We start from the raw sequence: 19,899 nt of genomic DNA on the forward strand, positions 1-19,899 counted from the left end.
GCATCTGGGTGGTATTGTTATGTTTAAAAAATGACTTTCTTTTCCACTCAACAGTGAATAAAGACTGATGGTGCTTTTGCATTCTTTTTAAAGCTTCAAAGTATCATGAAAGTAGTCTTTACAACCTGTGTGTTTTATTCCAAGTCTTCTGGAACCATACAACAGCATTGACAGTTTTGTGAATAGATCTGACCAAGAAGAGTCATTAATTTATACATTATTAGACATCACTGCTTCCCTTATGATATATCATGCACAGACTAGTTACTGTATATTTCCAATGACAAATTACTTTTATGTCTGCTGGTTCTCACACTTAAATAATGTTTGGCTTTAGAAGACTTGGTATATAATGCCCATATAAACCCCTTTTATAATATTTTGTCTTTTTTAAGATTGAAAGCCTAAGCCTATGTACAATGTAATTGGATAAAAGGGTTTGAAAACATTCTTAGATTTTTGGGAAATATTATGGATTTCATTCAACATGAGGGCGAGTTATTAATGTCAGCATATTTATTTCGAGGCAAACTATTTCTTTAACATCCAATTCTTGTACATTACTATTCTGGTCCATCTTCATACTGTGGTGCATCATTTGATAAGCATATGACCTTACTAGTCCAGTAGCTGGATATTAATCAGCATTTGGTGAACAAAGTTTGCTAAACAAACGAATGCAAGAATTATTACAAAGACAGCTCTTTGCAAAGCTCATAAATCTAATACATTGTGTTTATACTGACAACCCTACATTCTAAAATAAGCCAAGATAATGTTTTGCCGTTACCATTGTTATTGTTGTTGTTCCATGACAAAGTACTTTGGTTTTCAAACCACTTCAGTGATTAAACAGAGCTTTCATGGTGGTTTGACTGAAATAGGGCAGGAGACTTTTCCACTTTAATCTTGGCCAGTCTCGCCACTGCTTTAGGCATTAGCATTACCCAGGATGCACCACTGTAAACACTGGCCCATTTTCTCATGTGAGAGAATCCCTGCACCACCACACCTCCTCTTATTTTAGATTGTACTGACCCAAGGAGGAAGCCTTGCCAGTGCTGTTACTCTGCAAAAAAATAAACAGTTCCCTAATTATAGTGGAGGAAGACAGAGAACGAGCCGCACTGATAAACGTGTAAGAGCTGGCAGACCACCAAGCAAAGCTTTAAAACAGAGATAAAACTCAACCCGGCAGCCACACCTCATATTATCGGGCAAATGAAAAAAAATCACCACCGGAGGGTTTTGTTTTTAAATATTTACCAAACTTGTGTGGCCTCAGGGCACAGTGGAAGTTGTTTGCCCTGTGCAGAGGTATGTCGATATGCAAAGTGCCTGTCTCACCTGTCTCACATGAATTAAAAGTAGGGCAGACGGATTGAATGTAAGAGCGAGCAAGCCATGTGCATGTTAGAACCAGTGAATTTAAAAAAAAATGCCAATCCAGAACCTAAACAATAAATAACTGAGTAGCCTACTTGGAATCAAAGTTAATGACTTGAAATAGACACCGAAATATTTAAAATTAATGCCAGTCACCAGATGGCCAAAACCAAGCTCCTCGTTTTACAGATCGGCATAAGCATTCATTTTTGGCCTTACTCATTCATCCATCTGTTTGTCCATCTCTTCATTTCTGTCACCCATGACAGCAAATTGACGTTGCTGCATGCAATTGGATAGCATTTAATTGTGTCTATTTTCTCATGTTCAGCAGATTCATATCTGTCATCTCCTGTGTTTTTCTTGTAGTAGTCTATGGGCTGATAGATGCCTGTGAGGTGTGTATTGACTAATTGTTTGGCTTTTGCACATAAAGAGTTAAACTCTCAGCTGACATAGTAGCATTTGCTCCTGCTGGGGTGAGATACTAGATCCCCCCACCAGTAATATGATCAGAGCACCTGTTCAAAACGCACACACCTCAGAAACTGCATTAGTTCTATACCTCTGTGTATCTATACATTTCATATGTTCAGTGTTTTTCATACCCACCCCAAAAAACTCAAAGTATAGCACTATATTACCAGACAAGATAACTGAATAAAACAGGATAAAAATCTATTTGTGCAATTAATAGCATCTTAATGTCTTTAGAATTTACTAATGTTAGTATAAATAAAAATAATAATAATAATAATAGTTTTAATTTTGCTGTAATATAATGATGTAACCACCATTGAGTTTTTAAGATCGTCATCTCATGCTTAGAGGTTATGATAGATTCAGCTGTTACATAATGTATCTAATATTGATTACATGTTTTTCAAAAAGTAATGAAATAACCCTTTATTTTAAGTCACATTAGACTGCCTGTGGATTAATGTTAATTTCTCTTTTCTAAATACATGATTTCAAGCTCGATACAGCCCGGTCTCAGCTGCAGTCCAAACTATCCATAATGGCTGCCGCTTTATTGTTCATATCCTGCATTGTGTTTCGAGCGCCATTTTGCATCAGGGTGAATGCAGTCATGGGAGCCTACGGCCCAGTCAACCGCTTGACCCTCCCGCAGCTCCTTGCTGTTCGTGTTCATAATCCACCTCTCCTTAGACAGTAAAATTAAATAAATAATTAATAGTCTTGCTATTGCTTTTAACGTCTGTCATCAAAGAGGTTGCTTTGTGCCAGATACCATTTTGCAAGGGATACATTTTTGTTTTGTATTTTTAAATTACATAGTCGTAAATGTTCGTTCTGCATGTCGTTTTAAAAGGTTAGTCAGATTAATGCTATTATTCAAAACGTAGGCTTGCCCCGTTTTAAATTTAGCGACTTGTTTTTTTTTCTCTTGAGGCTATGTAATTTGTCCGCATATACGAATGCTTAATATACAACTACATATTTATTGTATGTAAGTTTACATAGCCTGACCTGCAAATGAGAATTGTAATAAACAAAGAACTGAAATGAAACATTAAACCTATCATTTATATTGTCACACCGTCATCAGAATGTCGAAAACAATATAAATGCTAGTACTATTATTATCAGTTATAATACTAACAATTATAAAATTAATTAAACGGCAACAACAGTACATATTAATTGCATATTAATATTTACTAAACATTTTTCAAATTAATTTGAAATATAAAAATAGACTGATTTATAGTTTTCATCAGTGTGTTCCAATAAAGGCAAGGAGAGAGAACAAATTTGTAAAACCAAGTGCTTTATATAAAAATATTTAAAAATCTTAATAAAAGAATGAATTAAACCTTAGTGAATTACTCACACTCGCTCCAGCATATTATGTTTTGTTTTTATTATTTCAACTATGAAAATAACGTACAATAAATAAATTTGAAATTTACTATTAAAGAATCTCAATAAATAAACTAGTTCTAAAATTATTCATCAGGGACAACGCCCGTTTCGGAAGAATTCCTAAAAGCAGTTCAACTACCCTTATGTCTGACACAATTCCTGAGATTCCAATGATTGAGTTTCACTGAAAAAAGTCCACAGCCATTCATCTGTTAATCGACATAAACCAAAATCCGAGAATCAGAAGGCAATAAAATACCTGAAACTTCGACAGAAGCCATCCCGATCTGTATTCAAACGATTACATCATCGTGTTTTCAAAATAATGGGCAATTTGTCTCCGTTTAGGCTTTGTGTCACACCTATTTGTTAAGAAACCTTTAAAGTAGACGTTTCATTTTTGTCTTTATTTTCTGTCTTATTTAAGGAATGTTGCGGTCGAAAAGGATTCATAACACTGGTGTAATGGAGATTGTTCTTGTATGCTTTTTGATATCAATACTTTTGTTCAGAACTGTAAATGTTGCAAGTCTATTGTACAAAGGGTGCTCGTAAACAAGTCAAAATCTTCCTCAGAAAAGTCAACAGGACTGTCGAGTGAACTCTGCAAACTCGGTGATAAAGCGTCCGAAATCTGTAGGCAAGAGTCCGTGGAAAAGAAATTCAAATCTGGTAGTGATGTGGCATCCTGCGATTCTGGGAACGAATGCTCCGGCCCAGCTGCGCGGCCCTCAGCCATTGTGGTGGGGTTATCTGCAGTAGGCGTTGGGTATTGAGGGGAGTGAACCGCTGTGTCAGGAGCAGATGCGGGCTCCGGCTCTTCAGGCGTAGGCTGGCTTTTGTCAGCACTGTTCGTGTAGGAGGCATTTGTCTCGCTCTCGGAAGCTGCTGCCGAGCCAGAACCAGACCCCGATACTTCCAAAGATTGGCTCGAGTAAGGCGAAGCAGCATCGGGTCCGTCCAGGGGCTCGAAGCCGCTCAGCTCGCCTTCCTGGCCGTCCCGGTGATGCGTAGTTTGCCGTTTGTGCTTCATGCGTCGGTTTTGAAACCATACTTTGACCTGGCGCTCTGTAAGATCCAAAAGTGCTGCTATTTCAACGCGTCGGGGCCGACAGAGGTATTTGTTAAAGTGGAACTCCTTCTCCAGTTCAAGTAGCTGCGTGTTGGTGTATGCGGTCCTCAGCCTCCGTGAACCGCTACCATTATCCAGTCCACCTTGAGCCTCTGCAGGGAAAAAACAGAAATAAGTCCCTTATAAATGACGAAGTCATCGAACTCCGTGTAAGAACTTGTCCAGTCTCTAAAATTCCTTTGTATAACAGCCCTGTGGTTTGGATCTGTCATGTAGCAATGACTGCAATGGTTAGGCATGTCTTGTGGCAATAGACCAGCATAGTGTGCATGCGTTATTTCAGCAAGCCTGATAAATTTTTGCAGTATACTATGAAATTCAAAATGGCTACCTCGAGCCATGAGATATGGTTATGAATAAATATCAAGCCATGACATGAATTGCGATTAAATCGTTATTGCAGCTCAAAATCTGAAGGACAGGAACTTATTCTCTCAGAATGTATACAGTTTTGTATGGATGCCAAGAAATGGGGGAGGGGTGCATGTTATCTTTTAAGCCACTAAAGCAATGAGATTTTAAAAAATATATAAAAGTATGTATTATGCACAACAATCATGCATGCTTAATGGTGCTTAAAATGTAGACATCGGATGAAATTATATATTTTTTAAATGTATAAGCTGATGAAGTAAAATACTAGTCATGCAAAACAGACTATGCTCGCAATATATCATTCACAAATAAGACAAAGAACATAATCGCGACAAGGTAATTCATAATTTTGAAAAATAAAAAAACAAAGAAATCAAACCTAATATCATAATTGTTTGCATTATTGAAGCCAATAAAATAAAAGATTTCAGTGCATTTAAAATTTAACAGAATCGATTTAAGGCATGAGTCATTTAGGGGAAAATGACCAAAATTATAAAATGTAGAACAGAAATATGCTTTTTAAAAGGTACCTGTCGGAGACTCGAGTCCTGCGGTTGTGTAGCCGGAGGATGCCTGAGAGGGTGAGGCTGTCGCTGCAGAGGCTGCGGGCTTGGGGCACTTCTTCGCGGATTTCTTTTCTTTCATCCATGGAAACTCATGGGCCAGTGGCGCGCCAACCGACAGCGGGACCGGGCCTTGCTGGTGCTGCGTCGGCGGTGCCGTTTGTGTCCGAAGCTGGAGGCCATTAGAGGCAGTTCGCTTTTGGTTCCTCGGTCGCGCCTGGTTGCCTGTGCAGGGACTCAGACTAGGGATGGTGTGCTCGAAAGGAGGTGGAATTGCTGTCGAGTCCTTGATTGATGAAGTTTGAAATGACTCCAGGACAGCGGGGAAAGACGTCAGGCACTCTGCAAGGGAAGGCTGGCTGTTGATGAACCCAATCTCCCTCTCAAATTCAAAATTCATCGCTTCGCCTGGGCAAGAAGGGCGTCCAGCGACACCAACGTACGCAAAAAATAACATCCAAAAAGCTAGAGTTTTTGCGTTTCTGCTATGACTGCATTTGCGGGCTTTAATAATTGTGTATATTGGTGATATTACTAGCGTATGGGGACCAGGGTCTGCTAAACTGAAGACTATGGGCGAAATTGCAGCCAATTCCTGGTCATGTGACTAATCTCAGCCAATCGAAATTCGGGGCCTGATGGCAAAAGAAAGCAATATTTCTATGAATTGATAAAAACAACAGGATATTATAATTTAGAAATCAGCGAATAAAAAAGCTCCCGATTGCCATGTGCTCGGACACAAGTGATCGTCGTGACAGGCTTAATGTCTTGATGTGAAGCTCTCTGATGATTGTCACTAACCATCCAAATGCAGAACTACGGGTGATGTAATCCACAGGCCTTGCCTGATAAGCACATCCACAATATGGCTTCTTGCGTATTTAAAATCAATGCTCATTAATCTTAAAAGTTTTGACAAGAATAACAGACAAAACATGCAGCTATAGAATTTTTTTCTTTACATGAAGCACATAAATAAGGATGTACAAGAGTGATGTTGAGATTATCTGCCATACTTATCGAATAGGAGATTCCCAACTATTACAGGACCACATTTTTCTTTATTTACTTATTTTTGTAGAGGGGTTAATTAAATAAATTTTACTTAGTCTCTGGAGGATTACTGAAGGACCTTAAAGCGAGAACGTTTGCTGTAAAATCCAGGTTAGATTAAATTCAATTAAATTCTGTTTGGACAAATGTTTTTATTTTTCAGGCTTGAAATGAAGATGAGAAGCATGATATTGTGCACATAAGACTTTTTAGTGGTGTGTATTTGTGTCTGTGTGCAAAAGGATTTAGTCTGTTGACAGTGTGAACAACCAAAAGTTCATTCTGAGGTCGCGTTTACCAATGGCTATCCTCGCCAGTTGCTATTGTGCTAACGTGATAATTCGCTTCTATTGCAGATTGGACGAAATAAAATATTTAGTGTTAGTTTATGAAATAGCTAACAAAACTGGTTGCGTCAAAGTTGAAAACGAATAAGAAAAGGGGGTAGATATTTTTAGAGCACAAGTAGAGAGGCAGCAAGGGTGATCAATCTTTTGCCGGCAAAGCGCTTGACAGCAGCCACCCTCAAGAATTCGCCTTTTTCCTTCAAGATCACAACAAAGAAACCCCCCATTATTCCCCCGTAGATTTGTGGATTTTTTGCTCTCAGAATAAAGTATTTTTTTCTACATTGGATATTTTCTATCGACGCGTCGCATTAACAGGATTATACAAGACAGATGTTAATAGGCTACTAAATTCTGCTGCGGCTTTCTGTAACACACTCCACAGCGTTAGATTGGATTTGTAACACCAGCGTCGTTTCGTCTTTTCTCTCTCTCCCTGAAAGAACAGTGGAAACATATACAAGCTAACTGTGTGTGGGTGTATGGGTATTATAAGGCAAATACAAGGCAAGCTGTAGGCCGTGGGCATCCAGGAAAAAGCTCAGTTTAACAGGCCCTCCACTACAGAACGGAGCCGGTTGCGCGGGACTAGGACACAGTGATAATCTTTCGTTTTTATTTATTCTGCTGTTATTTTGGATTGTGCTAGCATTACAATATTCCGGATGTTTTATTTTTTCATGCTGGACATTTTCACTGGAAAATTATATTTAAAATTTTTTTTACTAAATGCGTTACAACGCATAACGCATAAAGGGATTTGTCTTATTTGAGTAGAGCGGTTCTCATTTTATTTGATCTATCTATCTATCTATCTATCTATCTATCTATCTATCTATCTATCTATCTATCTATCTATCTATCTATCTATCTATCTATCTATCTATCTATCTAAATATCTTACATTTGACTATCAAATCTTGTGATTGTATACGCCGGATGTGATTAAAATGTGTGTAGTTATTAATGCAAATCAATTTAGTGAGTTATTTGCTTGGTGTGTTTTTTTAACAGTTTTTCTCATATTATTTATTTAAGCAAAACGTGGAAGTTAATTGTTAGTATAAACAAAACGACCGTGATAACATTGCCCTTTATATGTATTAGGTGTTTAGCCTATTATATTCGTATGGTAGAATGCATTAAAATTGTTATGTTACCACAGTTTTTTGTATTATGTTATTACATCTGTTTGCAATGTTTACTGTTTCATGATTTTTTTTTTATTATTGTTCTAGATTTTTCTCAACCCTTTTACTAATAGTCAAGTCTGTTTTTAAATAAATGAGCATAGAAAGCAATTGTTCAAACAATTTGAAAACACAAATATTTTTTTCATCTGCTGCAGGTTTTTCGCAGCTCAAGAGTTGTTATTATTTGTAATAGTCTGTTTTAATTTCATAACCAGTATATAGGACAATTCTATTGGACCGACTTCACGTGACCATTGCAGTCACTGCCTCCAGGGCTTTTTCACAGACCTCGAGGAGCACCCCGCCCCCACCGCTCCTTGCATATGTGTTAGTAAGTCTGTTTGGTAAACTCATGAACTTCTAGAGTGGAAATGAATAACATAACATTTTATTAAAGAATTGTTCAACAACCAACTCTTAACAAGGAAATAAAAGTAGTTACAAAGGACAAATGAAGTTTTGAAAATGTTTTGCTATCTTCCGTCTAATTCTCGACTACGCAGGAACGTTTTGATTTCGTTCTTGCGCCCCCTGTACAAGTCAAGACATTATTTATACAAGGGTAACATAAACCTACATATCTCTAAAATACAAGAACTAAAAAATAACTTGTTACAATGACAAGAACACAACGTCTTTTATAACAGGTAGATACTAAAAAAGTACATTTTTGTCGATATAAATACATGGGGATAAATAATACAAAAAAGAAAGTATTTAAACTGGCTATAACAAATAAATATATATTTATGAATGTTCACTTGAACACACTTAGCGAAAGACGCTGATTGAAGGCCTTTCGATTCAAAATAAGATTTACTTTTCTTCCTCACCCATTAAATGTAAACTCTAAGTGCAACAATGATGCCCAGACGAGAGCGTATTAGGCGTAAACAGAGACGTCTGCGCCCTAGCTTGTTATCCCGGACATGCATTTTTGTTCAAATATACCCTGTTTCCTAGTTTTCTAAGTCAAGACTTGAGAAAATGTGGGCCTTTCGTATTAGTGTAGACTAATGTAGGCAAACCCAATATTGGGAAAGAAAGAGAATTGGGAAAGGGAGGGGAAGAGGGAGGGGACAGTGAGTTGAGAACAAGGGGATGAGCTTTACTTTACTACAATTCTCAACTCTCCTTTTTACCCTGTGTCAAAGTCATAACAAATTTCTATTTTACTTCTCATTATTAGGGATAGGTAGCATAGTTTAAAATGGATTTCAACCCTTTAAAATAGATAAAGAGATGAATATCTTGATCACCACGTCTTGCTAAAAACAATGTGCAGTTTGCTGTCGTTTTGGGAACAAGTTAATAAAAAACTGACTGTTTAGTGAGAAATTTAAAAAAGAAGAGGTATGTGAAATAAGGGTAGTGGACAAAAAAACAATCCAGTGGTTTTCTTGCGCCAGTAAGTTTAAATGTAGGATTTGCTGTACCACCCTCCAAATGACCAAAGTGTAAGGAATGCAGTGATAATGCTGGAGTACACAAACGTTTACGATGATGTAATGAGGTCATACAGCTAGGCAATCTATTCCGTGGCATAAACTAGCCATTTTTACACACTGTTCATGAAGTTTTCCACTTTAAAGGGGTTTTTAGATTTATGAATATGAAATTCATGTAAAATTGGGGTGTTCACACACATGAATGGTAAGACAACATTGACACAAACCGGTGTTTTACTCATGGCAAGAAACCACTGGATCATATTTTTCAACCCCATTGCATCGTCCCATGGGTTAGTCTGTTTCATTTGTCTTCCTTTCATTTCTCTCTGTTATCTCTTTTGTCCAAACCTGCTACAGATGAGTCAACTTGGGTGCTTCTTGGATTCTACCCTGAGAAGGATGGTGTGCAGACAGATCCGTGTATGTCGGATGTGGGTCACACGGTCCATGGTGCTGGTTCGCCGACATCTGTGTGGCACCATTGTAGTCCATGCTAGCCGTCTGGTGGTGCGGTAGATGATTGAGGCCATACATAGAAGGCCCAGTGGCAGGCATGGCATCGACATAGCTGCCTCCCACGTACACGGGGCTACCCTGCATGTTTGGTGTCCCGTAGGTGCCACTATTACCCTGTAGCCCGTGTGGGTCATAATCCGGAGCAGTGTTTCCATACTTCTGTTGTGGCGGGCAACCTTTCATTGGGTTCTGATAGGCTGTTGACATGGCATATGCGTTTTGATGGGGCTTGTTGAAAGATGGAGGGGAGGGAGCGTCATAACTTCCCATTGAGTGCATGGAGTTCATAAAACCGGCTGAAGACTGCATTGGGAGGGGTGGACTTCCTGTGGGTGATGGTCCTCCTGAGGATGACCCCATGCCTTTTGACTTTTGATCTTTCTTGTACTTCATCCGCCTGTTCTGAAACCAAATCTTGATCTGCCTCTCGCTGAGATTAAGCAGATTGGCCATCTCCACGCGCCGTGGCCGGCACAGGTATCTGTTGAAGTGAAACTCCTTCTCCAGCTCCACCAGCTGTGCGCTGGTGTAAGCGGTGCGTGCTCTCTTGGAAGCTGCAGAACCCGGAGGGCTTTTCTCACCACCGCTGCTCTCCGCTGGGGTGCGAATGAAATAAAACATAATTACTCCACACGGAAATTGAATGCATCATTCCCACTAATAAAGCTGGCCACGAAAAACTTATCCCCTGATATTGGTTGTCAACACTTCATAACTTTGGCATTTATTAAGAGACACATGCCCTAACATTGACCTTGTGTATGTAAATTACATTATGACTTAAGCCCAGGGCCAGATTCATACTGTGCACTAGGCAACGGTGTGTTTGTTACATGAGTTCTCTTTTAATGGTTTATAGGGTGGATAAAGAAGGTTTAAGACCGTATTTGCAAATTTAGAAGGCTGTTACATTATGTGGACACAGTAAACATTGGTAAACAGGTGATGGTGCATTGCTCTCAGGTAAAAATTAAATTATGGTCTATGTATATATCATTTTTTACTTGAATATCATTATCATATTTTACCAATTTAATAAGAAATTTCATATAGTTATAGCTATTCTAAGCTTTGAAATTTGTCTCCTGCTAAACAAGCAAAGACTTAACACTTGAAATGTTCTAGATCTTTTAAATTGCACACCTATATCTCACTGGAAGCTAGTAAATTTTAGCCAACAAATATCAAGAAGGGCAGGAAGAGAAGAAAAGGGGTTTGCCAAACACACCGTTAGCTGAGCTTGCACTGGGGGAGCTGTTTTTTTGCTTGGTGTTCTGACGTGATTCCTTCATCCAGGGAAAGATTTGCTTGGTGAGCGTTGGGTTTGAGGCCAGAGAGGATGACTTGGACGTTGATTTGGCCGTGACTCCGGTGCCGGTACCACCACCAGCACCACTGCTACCACCTGGCTGTTGGGTGGCATTAGAGGCAACAACGTTTACAGGGTTCTGAGGAGGGGAAACCTGGGGGGGTGGGTGGTGTTCAGGTGGCAGGCTTGGCCGCATGCAGCTGCCATTAAGCTCTTTCGTCTTGGCATGCTGAGGCTGCGGGGGCGCGCTGGTGCCGAGCGACTGTAGGGAGCACGCAGACCTTTGGTAGTCGCCCTCAAGATGCGCTGAGTTCTGGAAGGCTGCAGCTGGGGCATCATAGCCAAAACCGTTTGCCCCCTGGTACGAGTAACCTCCAAAAAGTGTCGAGTTGTCGTAGTAGGTCGTTTTCTGCATTTCCAAATGTCGAGTTACCGGCTACCAGGGTCCTGACGACCTTCTGGAAGAACATTGGCACTAGATGTCACGTGACGGTCTCTTTCCAATGGCCTCTTGGAAGCTGACCTGAAAGGTTATAAGAGGCACATAATAAGAGGGGCTCGAGGTAAATCCATCTTACTGCACTGAAAGACGCCATGACATGAATAGCATGTTCCCACAACACAGCCTGCAGATGCTCTCTCTCTCTCTCTCTCTCTCTCTCTCTCTCTCTCATTCTCTCCTTTGCACATCACAACACACCACACAAACAGCTCAGCACTCACAAGCTACATTTGAACAAATATTATGTGTCCTTTATTATAATAATAAATATTATGATATAAATACTAGTTATAGTATTTATATTATAACTACTATAAATGTTGTGGTTTTTATTTCAGACTCATGTTCATTCATGATTTGTTCTTTTTAATTTACCCCTAGCAGGCTATTAAATATTAAAGAGGTTACAAATCATTGGCCAAGATCTGTTTTAAGTAATTGCTGACACCAGGACCCATGCTTGATTTCTAACATTGTGAAGAATAATTTTATGTTTATTACAATAATAAAAACTAAACAGTTATTTGCTTAATGTGCAAAATATAATATACAGCAGAACTGTACAAACGCTCTGGTGAATATGTATAGCTTGGATAATAAGAAAAATTATGAACAAGATAAAGAAACATGGACACTAGCTCTGCGGACATATTGTGTGCATTTGTCATCGACACAAAAGCCTCCTCTACATGGTTTTCTCCAGTTACAAACAAACGTATTTGGGCAACATTAAAAACCTGCAAAACCGGCAATGTGTTCTTTGAACTTTGTTGTTGGCCTCTATGAACGCGGAGAGTAAAGGGGGTCCCCGGAAGCTTAGGTAGGTGTTATTCATAATGGTCGTTAGACCGAAATAGACAAATCCAGCTCTGGAAAAAGCTCGACCTCGCAGCTAGGCGCTGGGGTTGCTGAGAGAACCGGGCGAAAACGATCACTCAAACACTTACAGGCACCTGGCATTTATTCCCACTCACTCTGGGTAGTAAATGTTATTAAAAAGAAGAGGGAAGCCAAGAGATTGCGTAAGATGTTTTAGGAGGGCTACTGTGGCTTTTGTCATAGATATCACTTGACAAGATACTTGCAGGTTCATTTCGCAGTGGGCAAAAATATTTTGAACGATTTCGTGTCCGTCTTCACTCGCTATAATTATATTTCTGGCTTGGTAATTATAAATAAACACTTGCCTATAATTAAACAAATATACTAAAATTACAAACGGATCCATATTAATATTTCATGCAGTTTCAGATCTCATGCAGGCAAAAAAAATCAATGTTTCAACAAAGGCCTATTTTCATATTTCTGTTTTTCATTGTACTATTGGCATGAGAAATGTTTTATTCATTTTAAAGAAAAAAGTAATAACAAATATTATTTGAATAAAGCTCTAAATAAAACAGCATATTTTGAACTAAATAAATACTAAAATTATAAGAACAAAAGAAAAAAATGAGAGCTCACATAAAGAGGCGTAAATTAAAAAAATATATAAATAATGGGATAAAATCTCCGTTTAAAGGGACAGAAACCCTCCATCAGCTAACTCTTGTATATTAATTTTCTTTGTTAAAACAGACTGTAGCCAGTGAATTTATCTTCTCAGACAGATTAAAATTTGTTGATGATTCTAACATATTTTCTTGCATAAAAATAAAAAATATTTCAAGTGGTAGGATTAATATTCTATTTTGTATATAAATGTTTAACGATTGAGATATGGTTTTGTGTTTGTTACATAAAGCGTGAATTGAATGCTACAGCTTTTGGACATCAACTCTCAACACGTCACAAATGTCGGTCATTTATCTTCGAAGAGGACGGCCGGAATCCTAATCATTTACTCCAAGGAATTGTTCAGGGGAGAGAATGGGGAGAGGAAGAGGGGGATATAAAAACGGGCATAATAGATATGAAATCATATCGCAGTTCCATTAAATGGAACACGTAATGTCTTGGCCCTCTTGTTACGGTAACACAATAACCAACTTTTCTTTAGATCAAACCCTAACACAATTACGAAGTCGAGAGCGGACGTAGCAGGAGTGGTATCAACCCAAACGTCAACAAAAACAACAGACACAACATTGCTTGGGCGCCCCTTAGCTATTAAAAAATAAGTTAACTTAAATTTCTTTAAATGCCTACTTTAAACAACAACATCTAACGAATAAAAGCAGTAAATATTTCGATTAGATATTCCCACACGGGTCTTTGCATTAGAAAAGAATAGGCCTTGAACGTGCAAATTCAATATCATATGGAAAAACACCTTGGTGGCAATCGAAATGATTTGCTAAAATCGTTAAAATCATTTGAATATTTTATATTGACGTTTAACCACCCAATTTATTTGCTCGTGCAAAACAACCACTTTAGTCAGAAAAATAAGCGCATACTTTCATATCAAAGATGATGTGGAAAAACACTACAATTTTATTTCCTTTGTTACGTAACAAAGCCAGAAATGGAGTAGATAACAAAATATTTGCTGCATTTATTCAAATGTAAAGAAAGAAAGCTCCAGCTTCGATGGACGCTTAAAGCGTTGTGAACTCTTCTTGAACCGCGTTCGGAGTCATACGGTCATAAATCACTAGGACACACATACCGCCATTCACAAACTGATAGCCTATTTCAAACCAGCTTACCTTAGCTTTTGACGAAAGACGCGCAGGCAGGCATCACATTTTCCACATTCGGCCACGGTGCAATCAACACAACACAAAACCAAAGCTCATACCAGTTTCGATATTCCAGCCAGACAGCGCGCATCAAACGCCGGGTATCTCGAGCACGGCTGCCCCGCGCCACAGTGCGGGCGCTGCTGGACGATTCCCCTCGGCTCGCGAAAGGGGGAGACGGTCTAGCATGAAAGATCTGAGGTATGCGAGGGGGGCTGCAAATGGACAGGCAGCGCTGCTCCTGGCAGCCCTGTCGACTGGTACGCCCTGCTCGCAGATAACAATGGCCTCAGATTTCGCCTTCAATCTCCCCTCGCCTCTTCCTCACGGCGCAAAATTGAACATCATAATCCGAGGTGGGCTCCCGACTCTCCGTAACACATCCTCGTCTCATGTCGGGGCCCGGGGTTTGTTTGTATTATTGGCTCTTGTTGGCTGGGTTAATAGTCAACACCAGGCCTTTCCAGCTATTGGAAATAACGGAGCTGGCTGGATATGAGAGGCGCAAGCGTTAATCCCCATCAAACAGCGTCACCAGTGAAAACTTATGCTAATTGCAGGCGCTCGGGACAAGGGTCTAAAACGGAAGATGTTTTTTACCCTATTCACTTCTTGTATGGTTTAAGTATTATGCTCTGGCAACATTTAGTAGGCAACTGTAAGAGAGTAGACCCATTTCTTCCTGCCCTCTCTTACTCTACTAGTGTAGCCTATATTAAATTACCAGGAAGTACGTTCTCATTGCCGGCTTTCTTCTGCTCCAGGCAGAAACAACATTCTATCTGTATTGTTAATATTTCATCACATCCCTGCCAACACACCCAACTAGTATAATAACTTATGCGAAAAAATATATAAACCAATAAGGTGGGGGTGTAGGAACAAGAGAACAGACAACAGGCGGACTTGAAATCCTGAGGGAGGGGTGTGAAAACAAATCACCAAAAAGAAAAAAGAAAGATATTTTTTATATTTAGCAGCTCAGTCGGGTCCTGGTCACACAAATCCTGTGAGTATCATGGATGGCGAGTGCAAGTTAAAATGCACGAGTGTTTCCTGGGTTTTACTGTAGGGTATATAGGATTTTTTTTCACGCGGGAGAAAAAAAGGACAAAAAATTTCAGCATATCATTTAAGAATGAGGGGAGAATAAAATAAAAGAAAAACGCGAAAAGGAAACGAGGAAGAAAGCCGGCGTGGGACCAAAATGCTGGGAAAACCGCAAATGGTAGCTTTCTCTCTTTCTATAAGCCTAACACCACGTCTCCCTCTCTCTCCTTCTCTATTTTTATTATTCAGGACACTACCCCCGTCGTTTATGGCTACGTAAGATTTATGACTTCCACCATACCACAGGCAGCTGTAAACAGGCAACTTTAAAAAGATGCATTTCTTCTAGGTGCTTGAATAGAGAGCATCATCAACGGTGTGGGAGGAAGGCACAAGACAAAAATGTAGGTGTCTGCAACTTTTTACTAAACGGTATTGTTCTTTATTTTGCAACCTTTGCTAAAAGGATCCAATGGGGAGCCACTTAAAAGGGTACTAATTAACTAACACGTGGGTTGAAGCAATGAAATGCAGAAAACACAATTTCTACTCTTCTATTTTGCCATCTTTCAGCAGTGATACAAACATCAACAAACTACTATTTTTAGCTGGTCACAGTGGGCTGGATTTTTTTTGTTTGGATTTTACATGCTAATCTTCATGAAATTGGAATCATATTGTTTATTTTCAAAAATGGAGGGCATGCCCGATCATGGATGCTGAATTTCTCTATTTATTTCCCTGTGGACTACGGAAAAGATAACTACAGTCTCGATTAATTTCTTCCACGGATGTGCATCTTGAGAAATAAGAGGACTTTCTGGAATTCTGGACTTTCTGTCTTGCCTCAAGTGGACTATTGGACACTCGTTTTAAAATAAAATAAAAATCTGTATTAAATTGTTTAAAATGAATTTAGAACTACTAAGAATACTGTCTTTTAAATATTAGGAAAAATAAGAGAAAAAAAATGTAAATTATACAAACCACTTAGGAGTATGTTCAAAAATAAAAAATAGACCATAAATAAAAATTGCTTGGTCTTATTGTTAATCAGTGGTGTAGAAAAAGCCATGACATGGGTATATAATAATGGGATATTTGCTGAAAATTTTGTTTTTAATTAATTACTATGCTCAGTATGACAACATATTTTGACAACAACAAATAGCTCCAGTAGCCTTTTGGATAAACAATTAATGAGCTGCTGTTAATGTTGTTGTTGTTGTTTGGATGTTTATGTACATGGAAGAAAACGTGTAAATAAACATCCAAACAACTTAAGTGTTATTCTAACGTTGGACTGCCTTTGAATTGCAAGTCACCATTTGCTAAGTGATTATTTAAGGTGTCAAACAATTTCTCAAAGAAATGTTTCGCATCATCTATACTAAAGTAAATATTATTGTCAAACCATTTCAATCCGATTACTGTATCATTGCAATTTAGATTTCAAATACTGTCAGAATCAAATATGAACAGATGTTTTAAATATCAACATATTTTTTTCACATTTAAATCTAACATGGATGCAATATGCAAGCGAAGTCGTTTAATGGTCGTCATAGCACAGGGGCCTGTAAAATGTCTTGAGAATAATTTCCCAGTATTCAAAATTTCCCAGTATGCGGCATAATGCCATTAAAAACGGGATTAATTAAATGCAATCAAACATGCATCTAAATGTCATGATATGGTAGCTACAATAATGCTGTTTTGTATAAAAATCAGAATAATTATTTTTAATCGTACATTTCTACAAAGCATGCAAATTTTCTTTATGAATTAGTAAAATATTAACAGATTTCGTAATATATAATTGCAACGTAAAATCTAAACAATAAAAATAGGCTATTTCTTAAACGCATCACCAGAGTGTATAAATCACAGTCACACGCTACAGTTTAAAATATAGATTGGATCACTTACCTAGAGTTCCTTTATCACTTCTTGATTTTATGCAAGGATACAGCTTCTTGAGAGCGAGAAGGAACTGTAAATAGAGGAACAGGAAAAGGGAAAGATACAATCAAAACGCGGTAGCCAAAAATCCAATAGAGAGCATCACACCTCACGTAGAGAAATTGACAACGAAGACAATTTGATGGTTGGCCACTGTTGACCGACATGTTAACCTTAAGTTATGCTGGAAAATACAGAGTGAAATTTGAGGCCAACGAAAATATTTAGGTGGTATCCCAAAGTCCTTCACTTCTATTGATTTTTAACATGTATTGAAATAAGCATAATATTTCTAATCATCTAGAAGAGAACCTTTGGCCTTTGAATTAACAGACAGCAGAAATAATATATTGACAAATCAGAAATGTATATTTAAATTACATAAGCGCAACTAATTTGAGTTCTGAAAACAGAAAAAAATACAATTAAAAATAAATAAATAAAAACATTCCCTTTGTCAGTATTTTGTTTGTGGTCGTGGCCTTGTGTTAAAGAGTGGTCTACATTACATGTCTACAATAATAATATTTCACCAGTGGAAAAAAGTAAAATAATAATAATAATGACATTCAATAGATTATAGGCTATAAAAATGAAACATTAAAAATTACATAATATACCATACAACAAAGAGCAACGACTGCTAAGAAAGCCATGGTTCAAATGCCCCACCATTCTAGTTTAAAATCCGCTTGAATAAAACTTGATAAACACAGCCCTTAATCCAAACAGGAGCCCTGGAGGACCGAAAATGGATATATACAGTAGGCGATGGCCTGAACAGAAATGAAATGAAACGGCCTTGCTGGTCTGCATAGCAGCGCTTATTAAAAGTGGAATAAAAACGTTGGACGGTTTCGTTCGCCGGCTCGTGACAGCTACCCCAAACACATAAATCAAAACGAGGATTCCCCCGACCTCCCCGACTCTGCGGCCTACAGCGCTATAAAGTTATTTATTGCATCTCCGCACTTACGCAAGCCGTTGGCTCGATTCCATTCCCAGCACCCGGGCCCGTTTCAAACGCTGTCCGGGTAGTTTTGGGTTGATTTTAATCCCCGGTAACACGCCAGCGACCCGCAGCCTTGCTGGACTAACCTAAAGTTACCTATAAAGTGAAGGGTGCTCGTGCCCCAGCAAGCAGGAACGCTGCTGCTCTCAGAACAAAGGGAGGAGGCAGCTCCCAGCCAGAAGAGCTGATGAGCCAATTTTAGTGAGGAAAATGGGAGAGAAAGCAACCAGAGAGCAACGACTTAGCCGAACCAGAACCAGCTTCTATTTTAATGCGCGAAAAGCGTATGTTAGATTTATTGTTCGGGCTATCTGGTAGGTAAACAACAACCGGATTCACGTGCTTTTATTACTGCGGGCTTTGCAACAAAGGGCTTCTGCATCATTTATATAAATGAATATTAAGTGGATGCAATGGCATTGAGCAAGTGTTCGGTTTGTTAGGACGATAATTTAAATAGTTACTACTTTAACTGCATAGTTCACACCGCGGACACATTTATACTCAAGTCTATGTGTATTATCAAGTTTTTCCTGCGCCCTCCCTCTCACCCTTCGATATTGCATCAACCCTCAGCTGTATGATCTTACGGCATCAGTAAAACAATTGTTCAACAGCAAAAAACGCTCACCGTCACAAAACTTTAACGCAACACGTAAAGACGAACATAAGATCCCGCGAAACTAAAACGCGCACGCCGTGGCTTTGACAGATTGGCACGGGGTTTGCAGTTTGACCTTTCGGTGGAGGTGCGATAACTCACCAGATTAATGATTAATGAGAAGTAGTTTGGAATCCCCTTGTAATGTCTTACATTTATGTATTAATCTCTCGTCCTCTACATTCATAGGCTCTCAAAAGCCACTTTGGCACCTTCTGGAAGTTAGCGCGAAGCTGACCACATCCCATTTGTTGTGCAATTACCAGGCGGTTGTGAACAGTAGAGTTAGTGACTGGGCGATACCAGAGACCCTCTCTTCAAATCCAAAATAAAGCGCCCTTGAATCCTTCACTTACTTGACACGCATACGTCAGATGAAACAATTCTTCTCATTGTCTAATAAATCCACTTTTACATACGGTTTTATAATCCACAATTGATCGTAATTAATGTCTTCTGCACCATTTTATCGTGTGCCAACCAGAAGAAAGATTTATATCGCCTCCCCATCACAGAAATGGCGTGCTTTCATCAAGTCCGTTCGTTGGATTCCAAAGCTTTCAAATGAAATGAGCTCGAACGCTTAGAATACCCAAATGCCGAAAGAGGAGGCTGTTTTAAACTGGGAGCGGCTAGATATGTCTTCTTTTCTCTTCCATTCTGGCGGATGACACGCAACTTTCAACACCACAAACTTCAGTGTGAGGCCGCTGGATATACGCTAGGCCTTCTGTGGCCAATCTTTTCTACTCTCACAGGCAAAATGAATGGGTAGGGGGCTTGGTTTTTGACACCCACGCACATAGCCTT

At 38.9% G+C, this 19,899-nt stretch overlaps 2 protein-coding genes and 1 long non-coding RNA gene across 11 annotated transcripts in view; 1 reads left to right on the forward strand and 2 right to left on the reverse strand.

Moving 5' to 3' along the window:
• Nucleotides 1-19,899, forward strand: part of LOC135733957 (uncharacterized) — a 243,091-nt gene that overhangs the window by 187,726 nt on the left and 35,466 nt on the right. The window lies entirely within an intron of this gene.
• On the reverse strand, nt 3,257-6,439 carry hoxb2a (homeobox B2a). The gene is made up of 2 exons (XM_065277827.2): nt 5,314-6,439; nt 3,257-4,497 (listed from the first exon to the last, which is right to left on the reverse strand). Exons 1-2 carry the CDS (start codon nt 5,801-5,803, stop codon nt 3,782-3,784), a joined length of 1,206 nt encoding a protein of 401 aa, XP_065133899.1. The 5' UTR covers nt 5,804-6,439; the 3' UTR covers nt 3,257-3,781.
• Nucleotides 8,315-19,899, reverse strand: part of hoxb3a (homeobox B3a) — a 50,555-nt gene continuing 38,970 nt past the window's right edge. For 5 of the 9 annotated variants that reach the window (XM_073813873.1, XM_065277819.2, XM_065277816.2 and 2 more), the window contains 3 exons: nt 17,384-17,447; nt 11,138-11,741; nt 8,315-10,505 (listed from right to left, as the gene is read on the reverse strand). In XM_073813873.1, the coding sequence (XP_073669974.1) occupies nt 9,745-10,505; nt 11,138-11,633 (1,257 nt within the window). In that variant the 5' untranslated portion in view covers nt 11,634-11,741; nt 17,384-17,447 and the 3' untranslated portion in view covers nt 8,315-9,744. Of the gene's footprint in view, nt 10,506-11,137; nt 11,742-14,371; nt 15,281-17,383; nt 17,448-18,088; nt 18,354-18,392; nt 19,163-19,191; nt 19,425-19,899 lie in introns of those variants that run through there. The other 4 variants (XM_065277823.2, XM_065277822.2, XM_065277825.2 and 1 more) reach the window with 4 other exon arrangements.

The sequence above is a fragment of the Paramisgurnus dabryanus genome, chromosome 3, assembly GCF_030506205.2.
Source record: "Paramisgurnus dabryanus chromosome 3, PD_genome_1.1, whole genome shotgun sequence".
NCBI lineage: Eukaryota > Metazoa > Chordata > Actinopteri > Cypriniformes > Cobitidae > Paramisgurnus > Paramisgurnus dabryanus.

Bases quoted from the DNA above. Each gene is read 5' to 3' on its own strand.
- hoxb2a (XM_065277827.2), bottom strand. From the start codon at position 5,803: ATGTTATTTTTTGCGTACGTTGGTGTCGCTGGACGCCCTTCTTGCCCA. The intron at 4,498-5,313 runs GTACCTTTTAAA...TTTTCCCTGCAG, and splicing joins AGGACTCGAGTCTCCGACAG to AGGCTCAAGGTGGACTGGAT.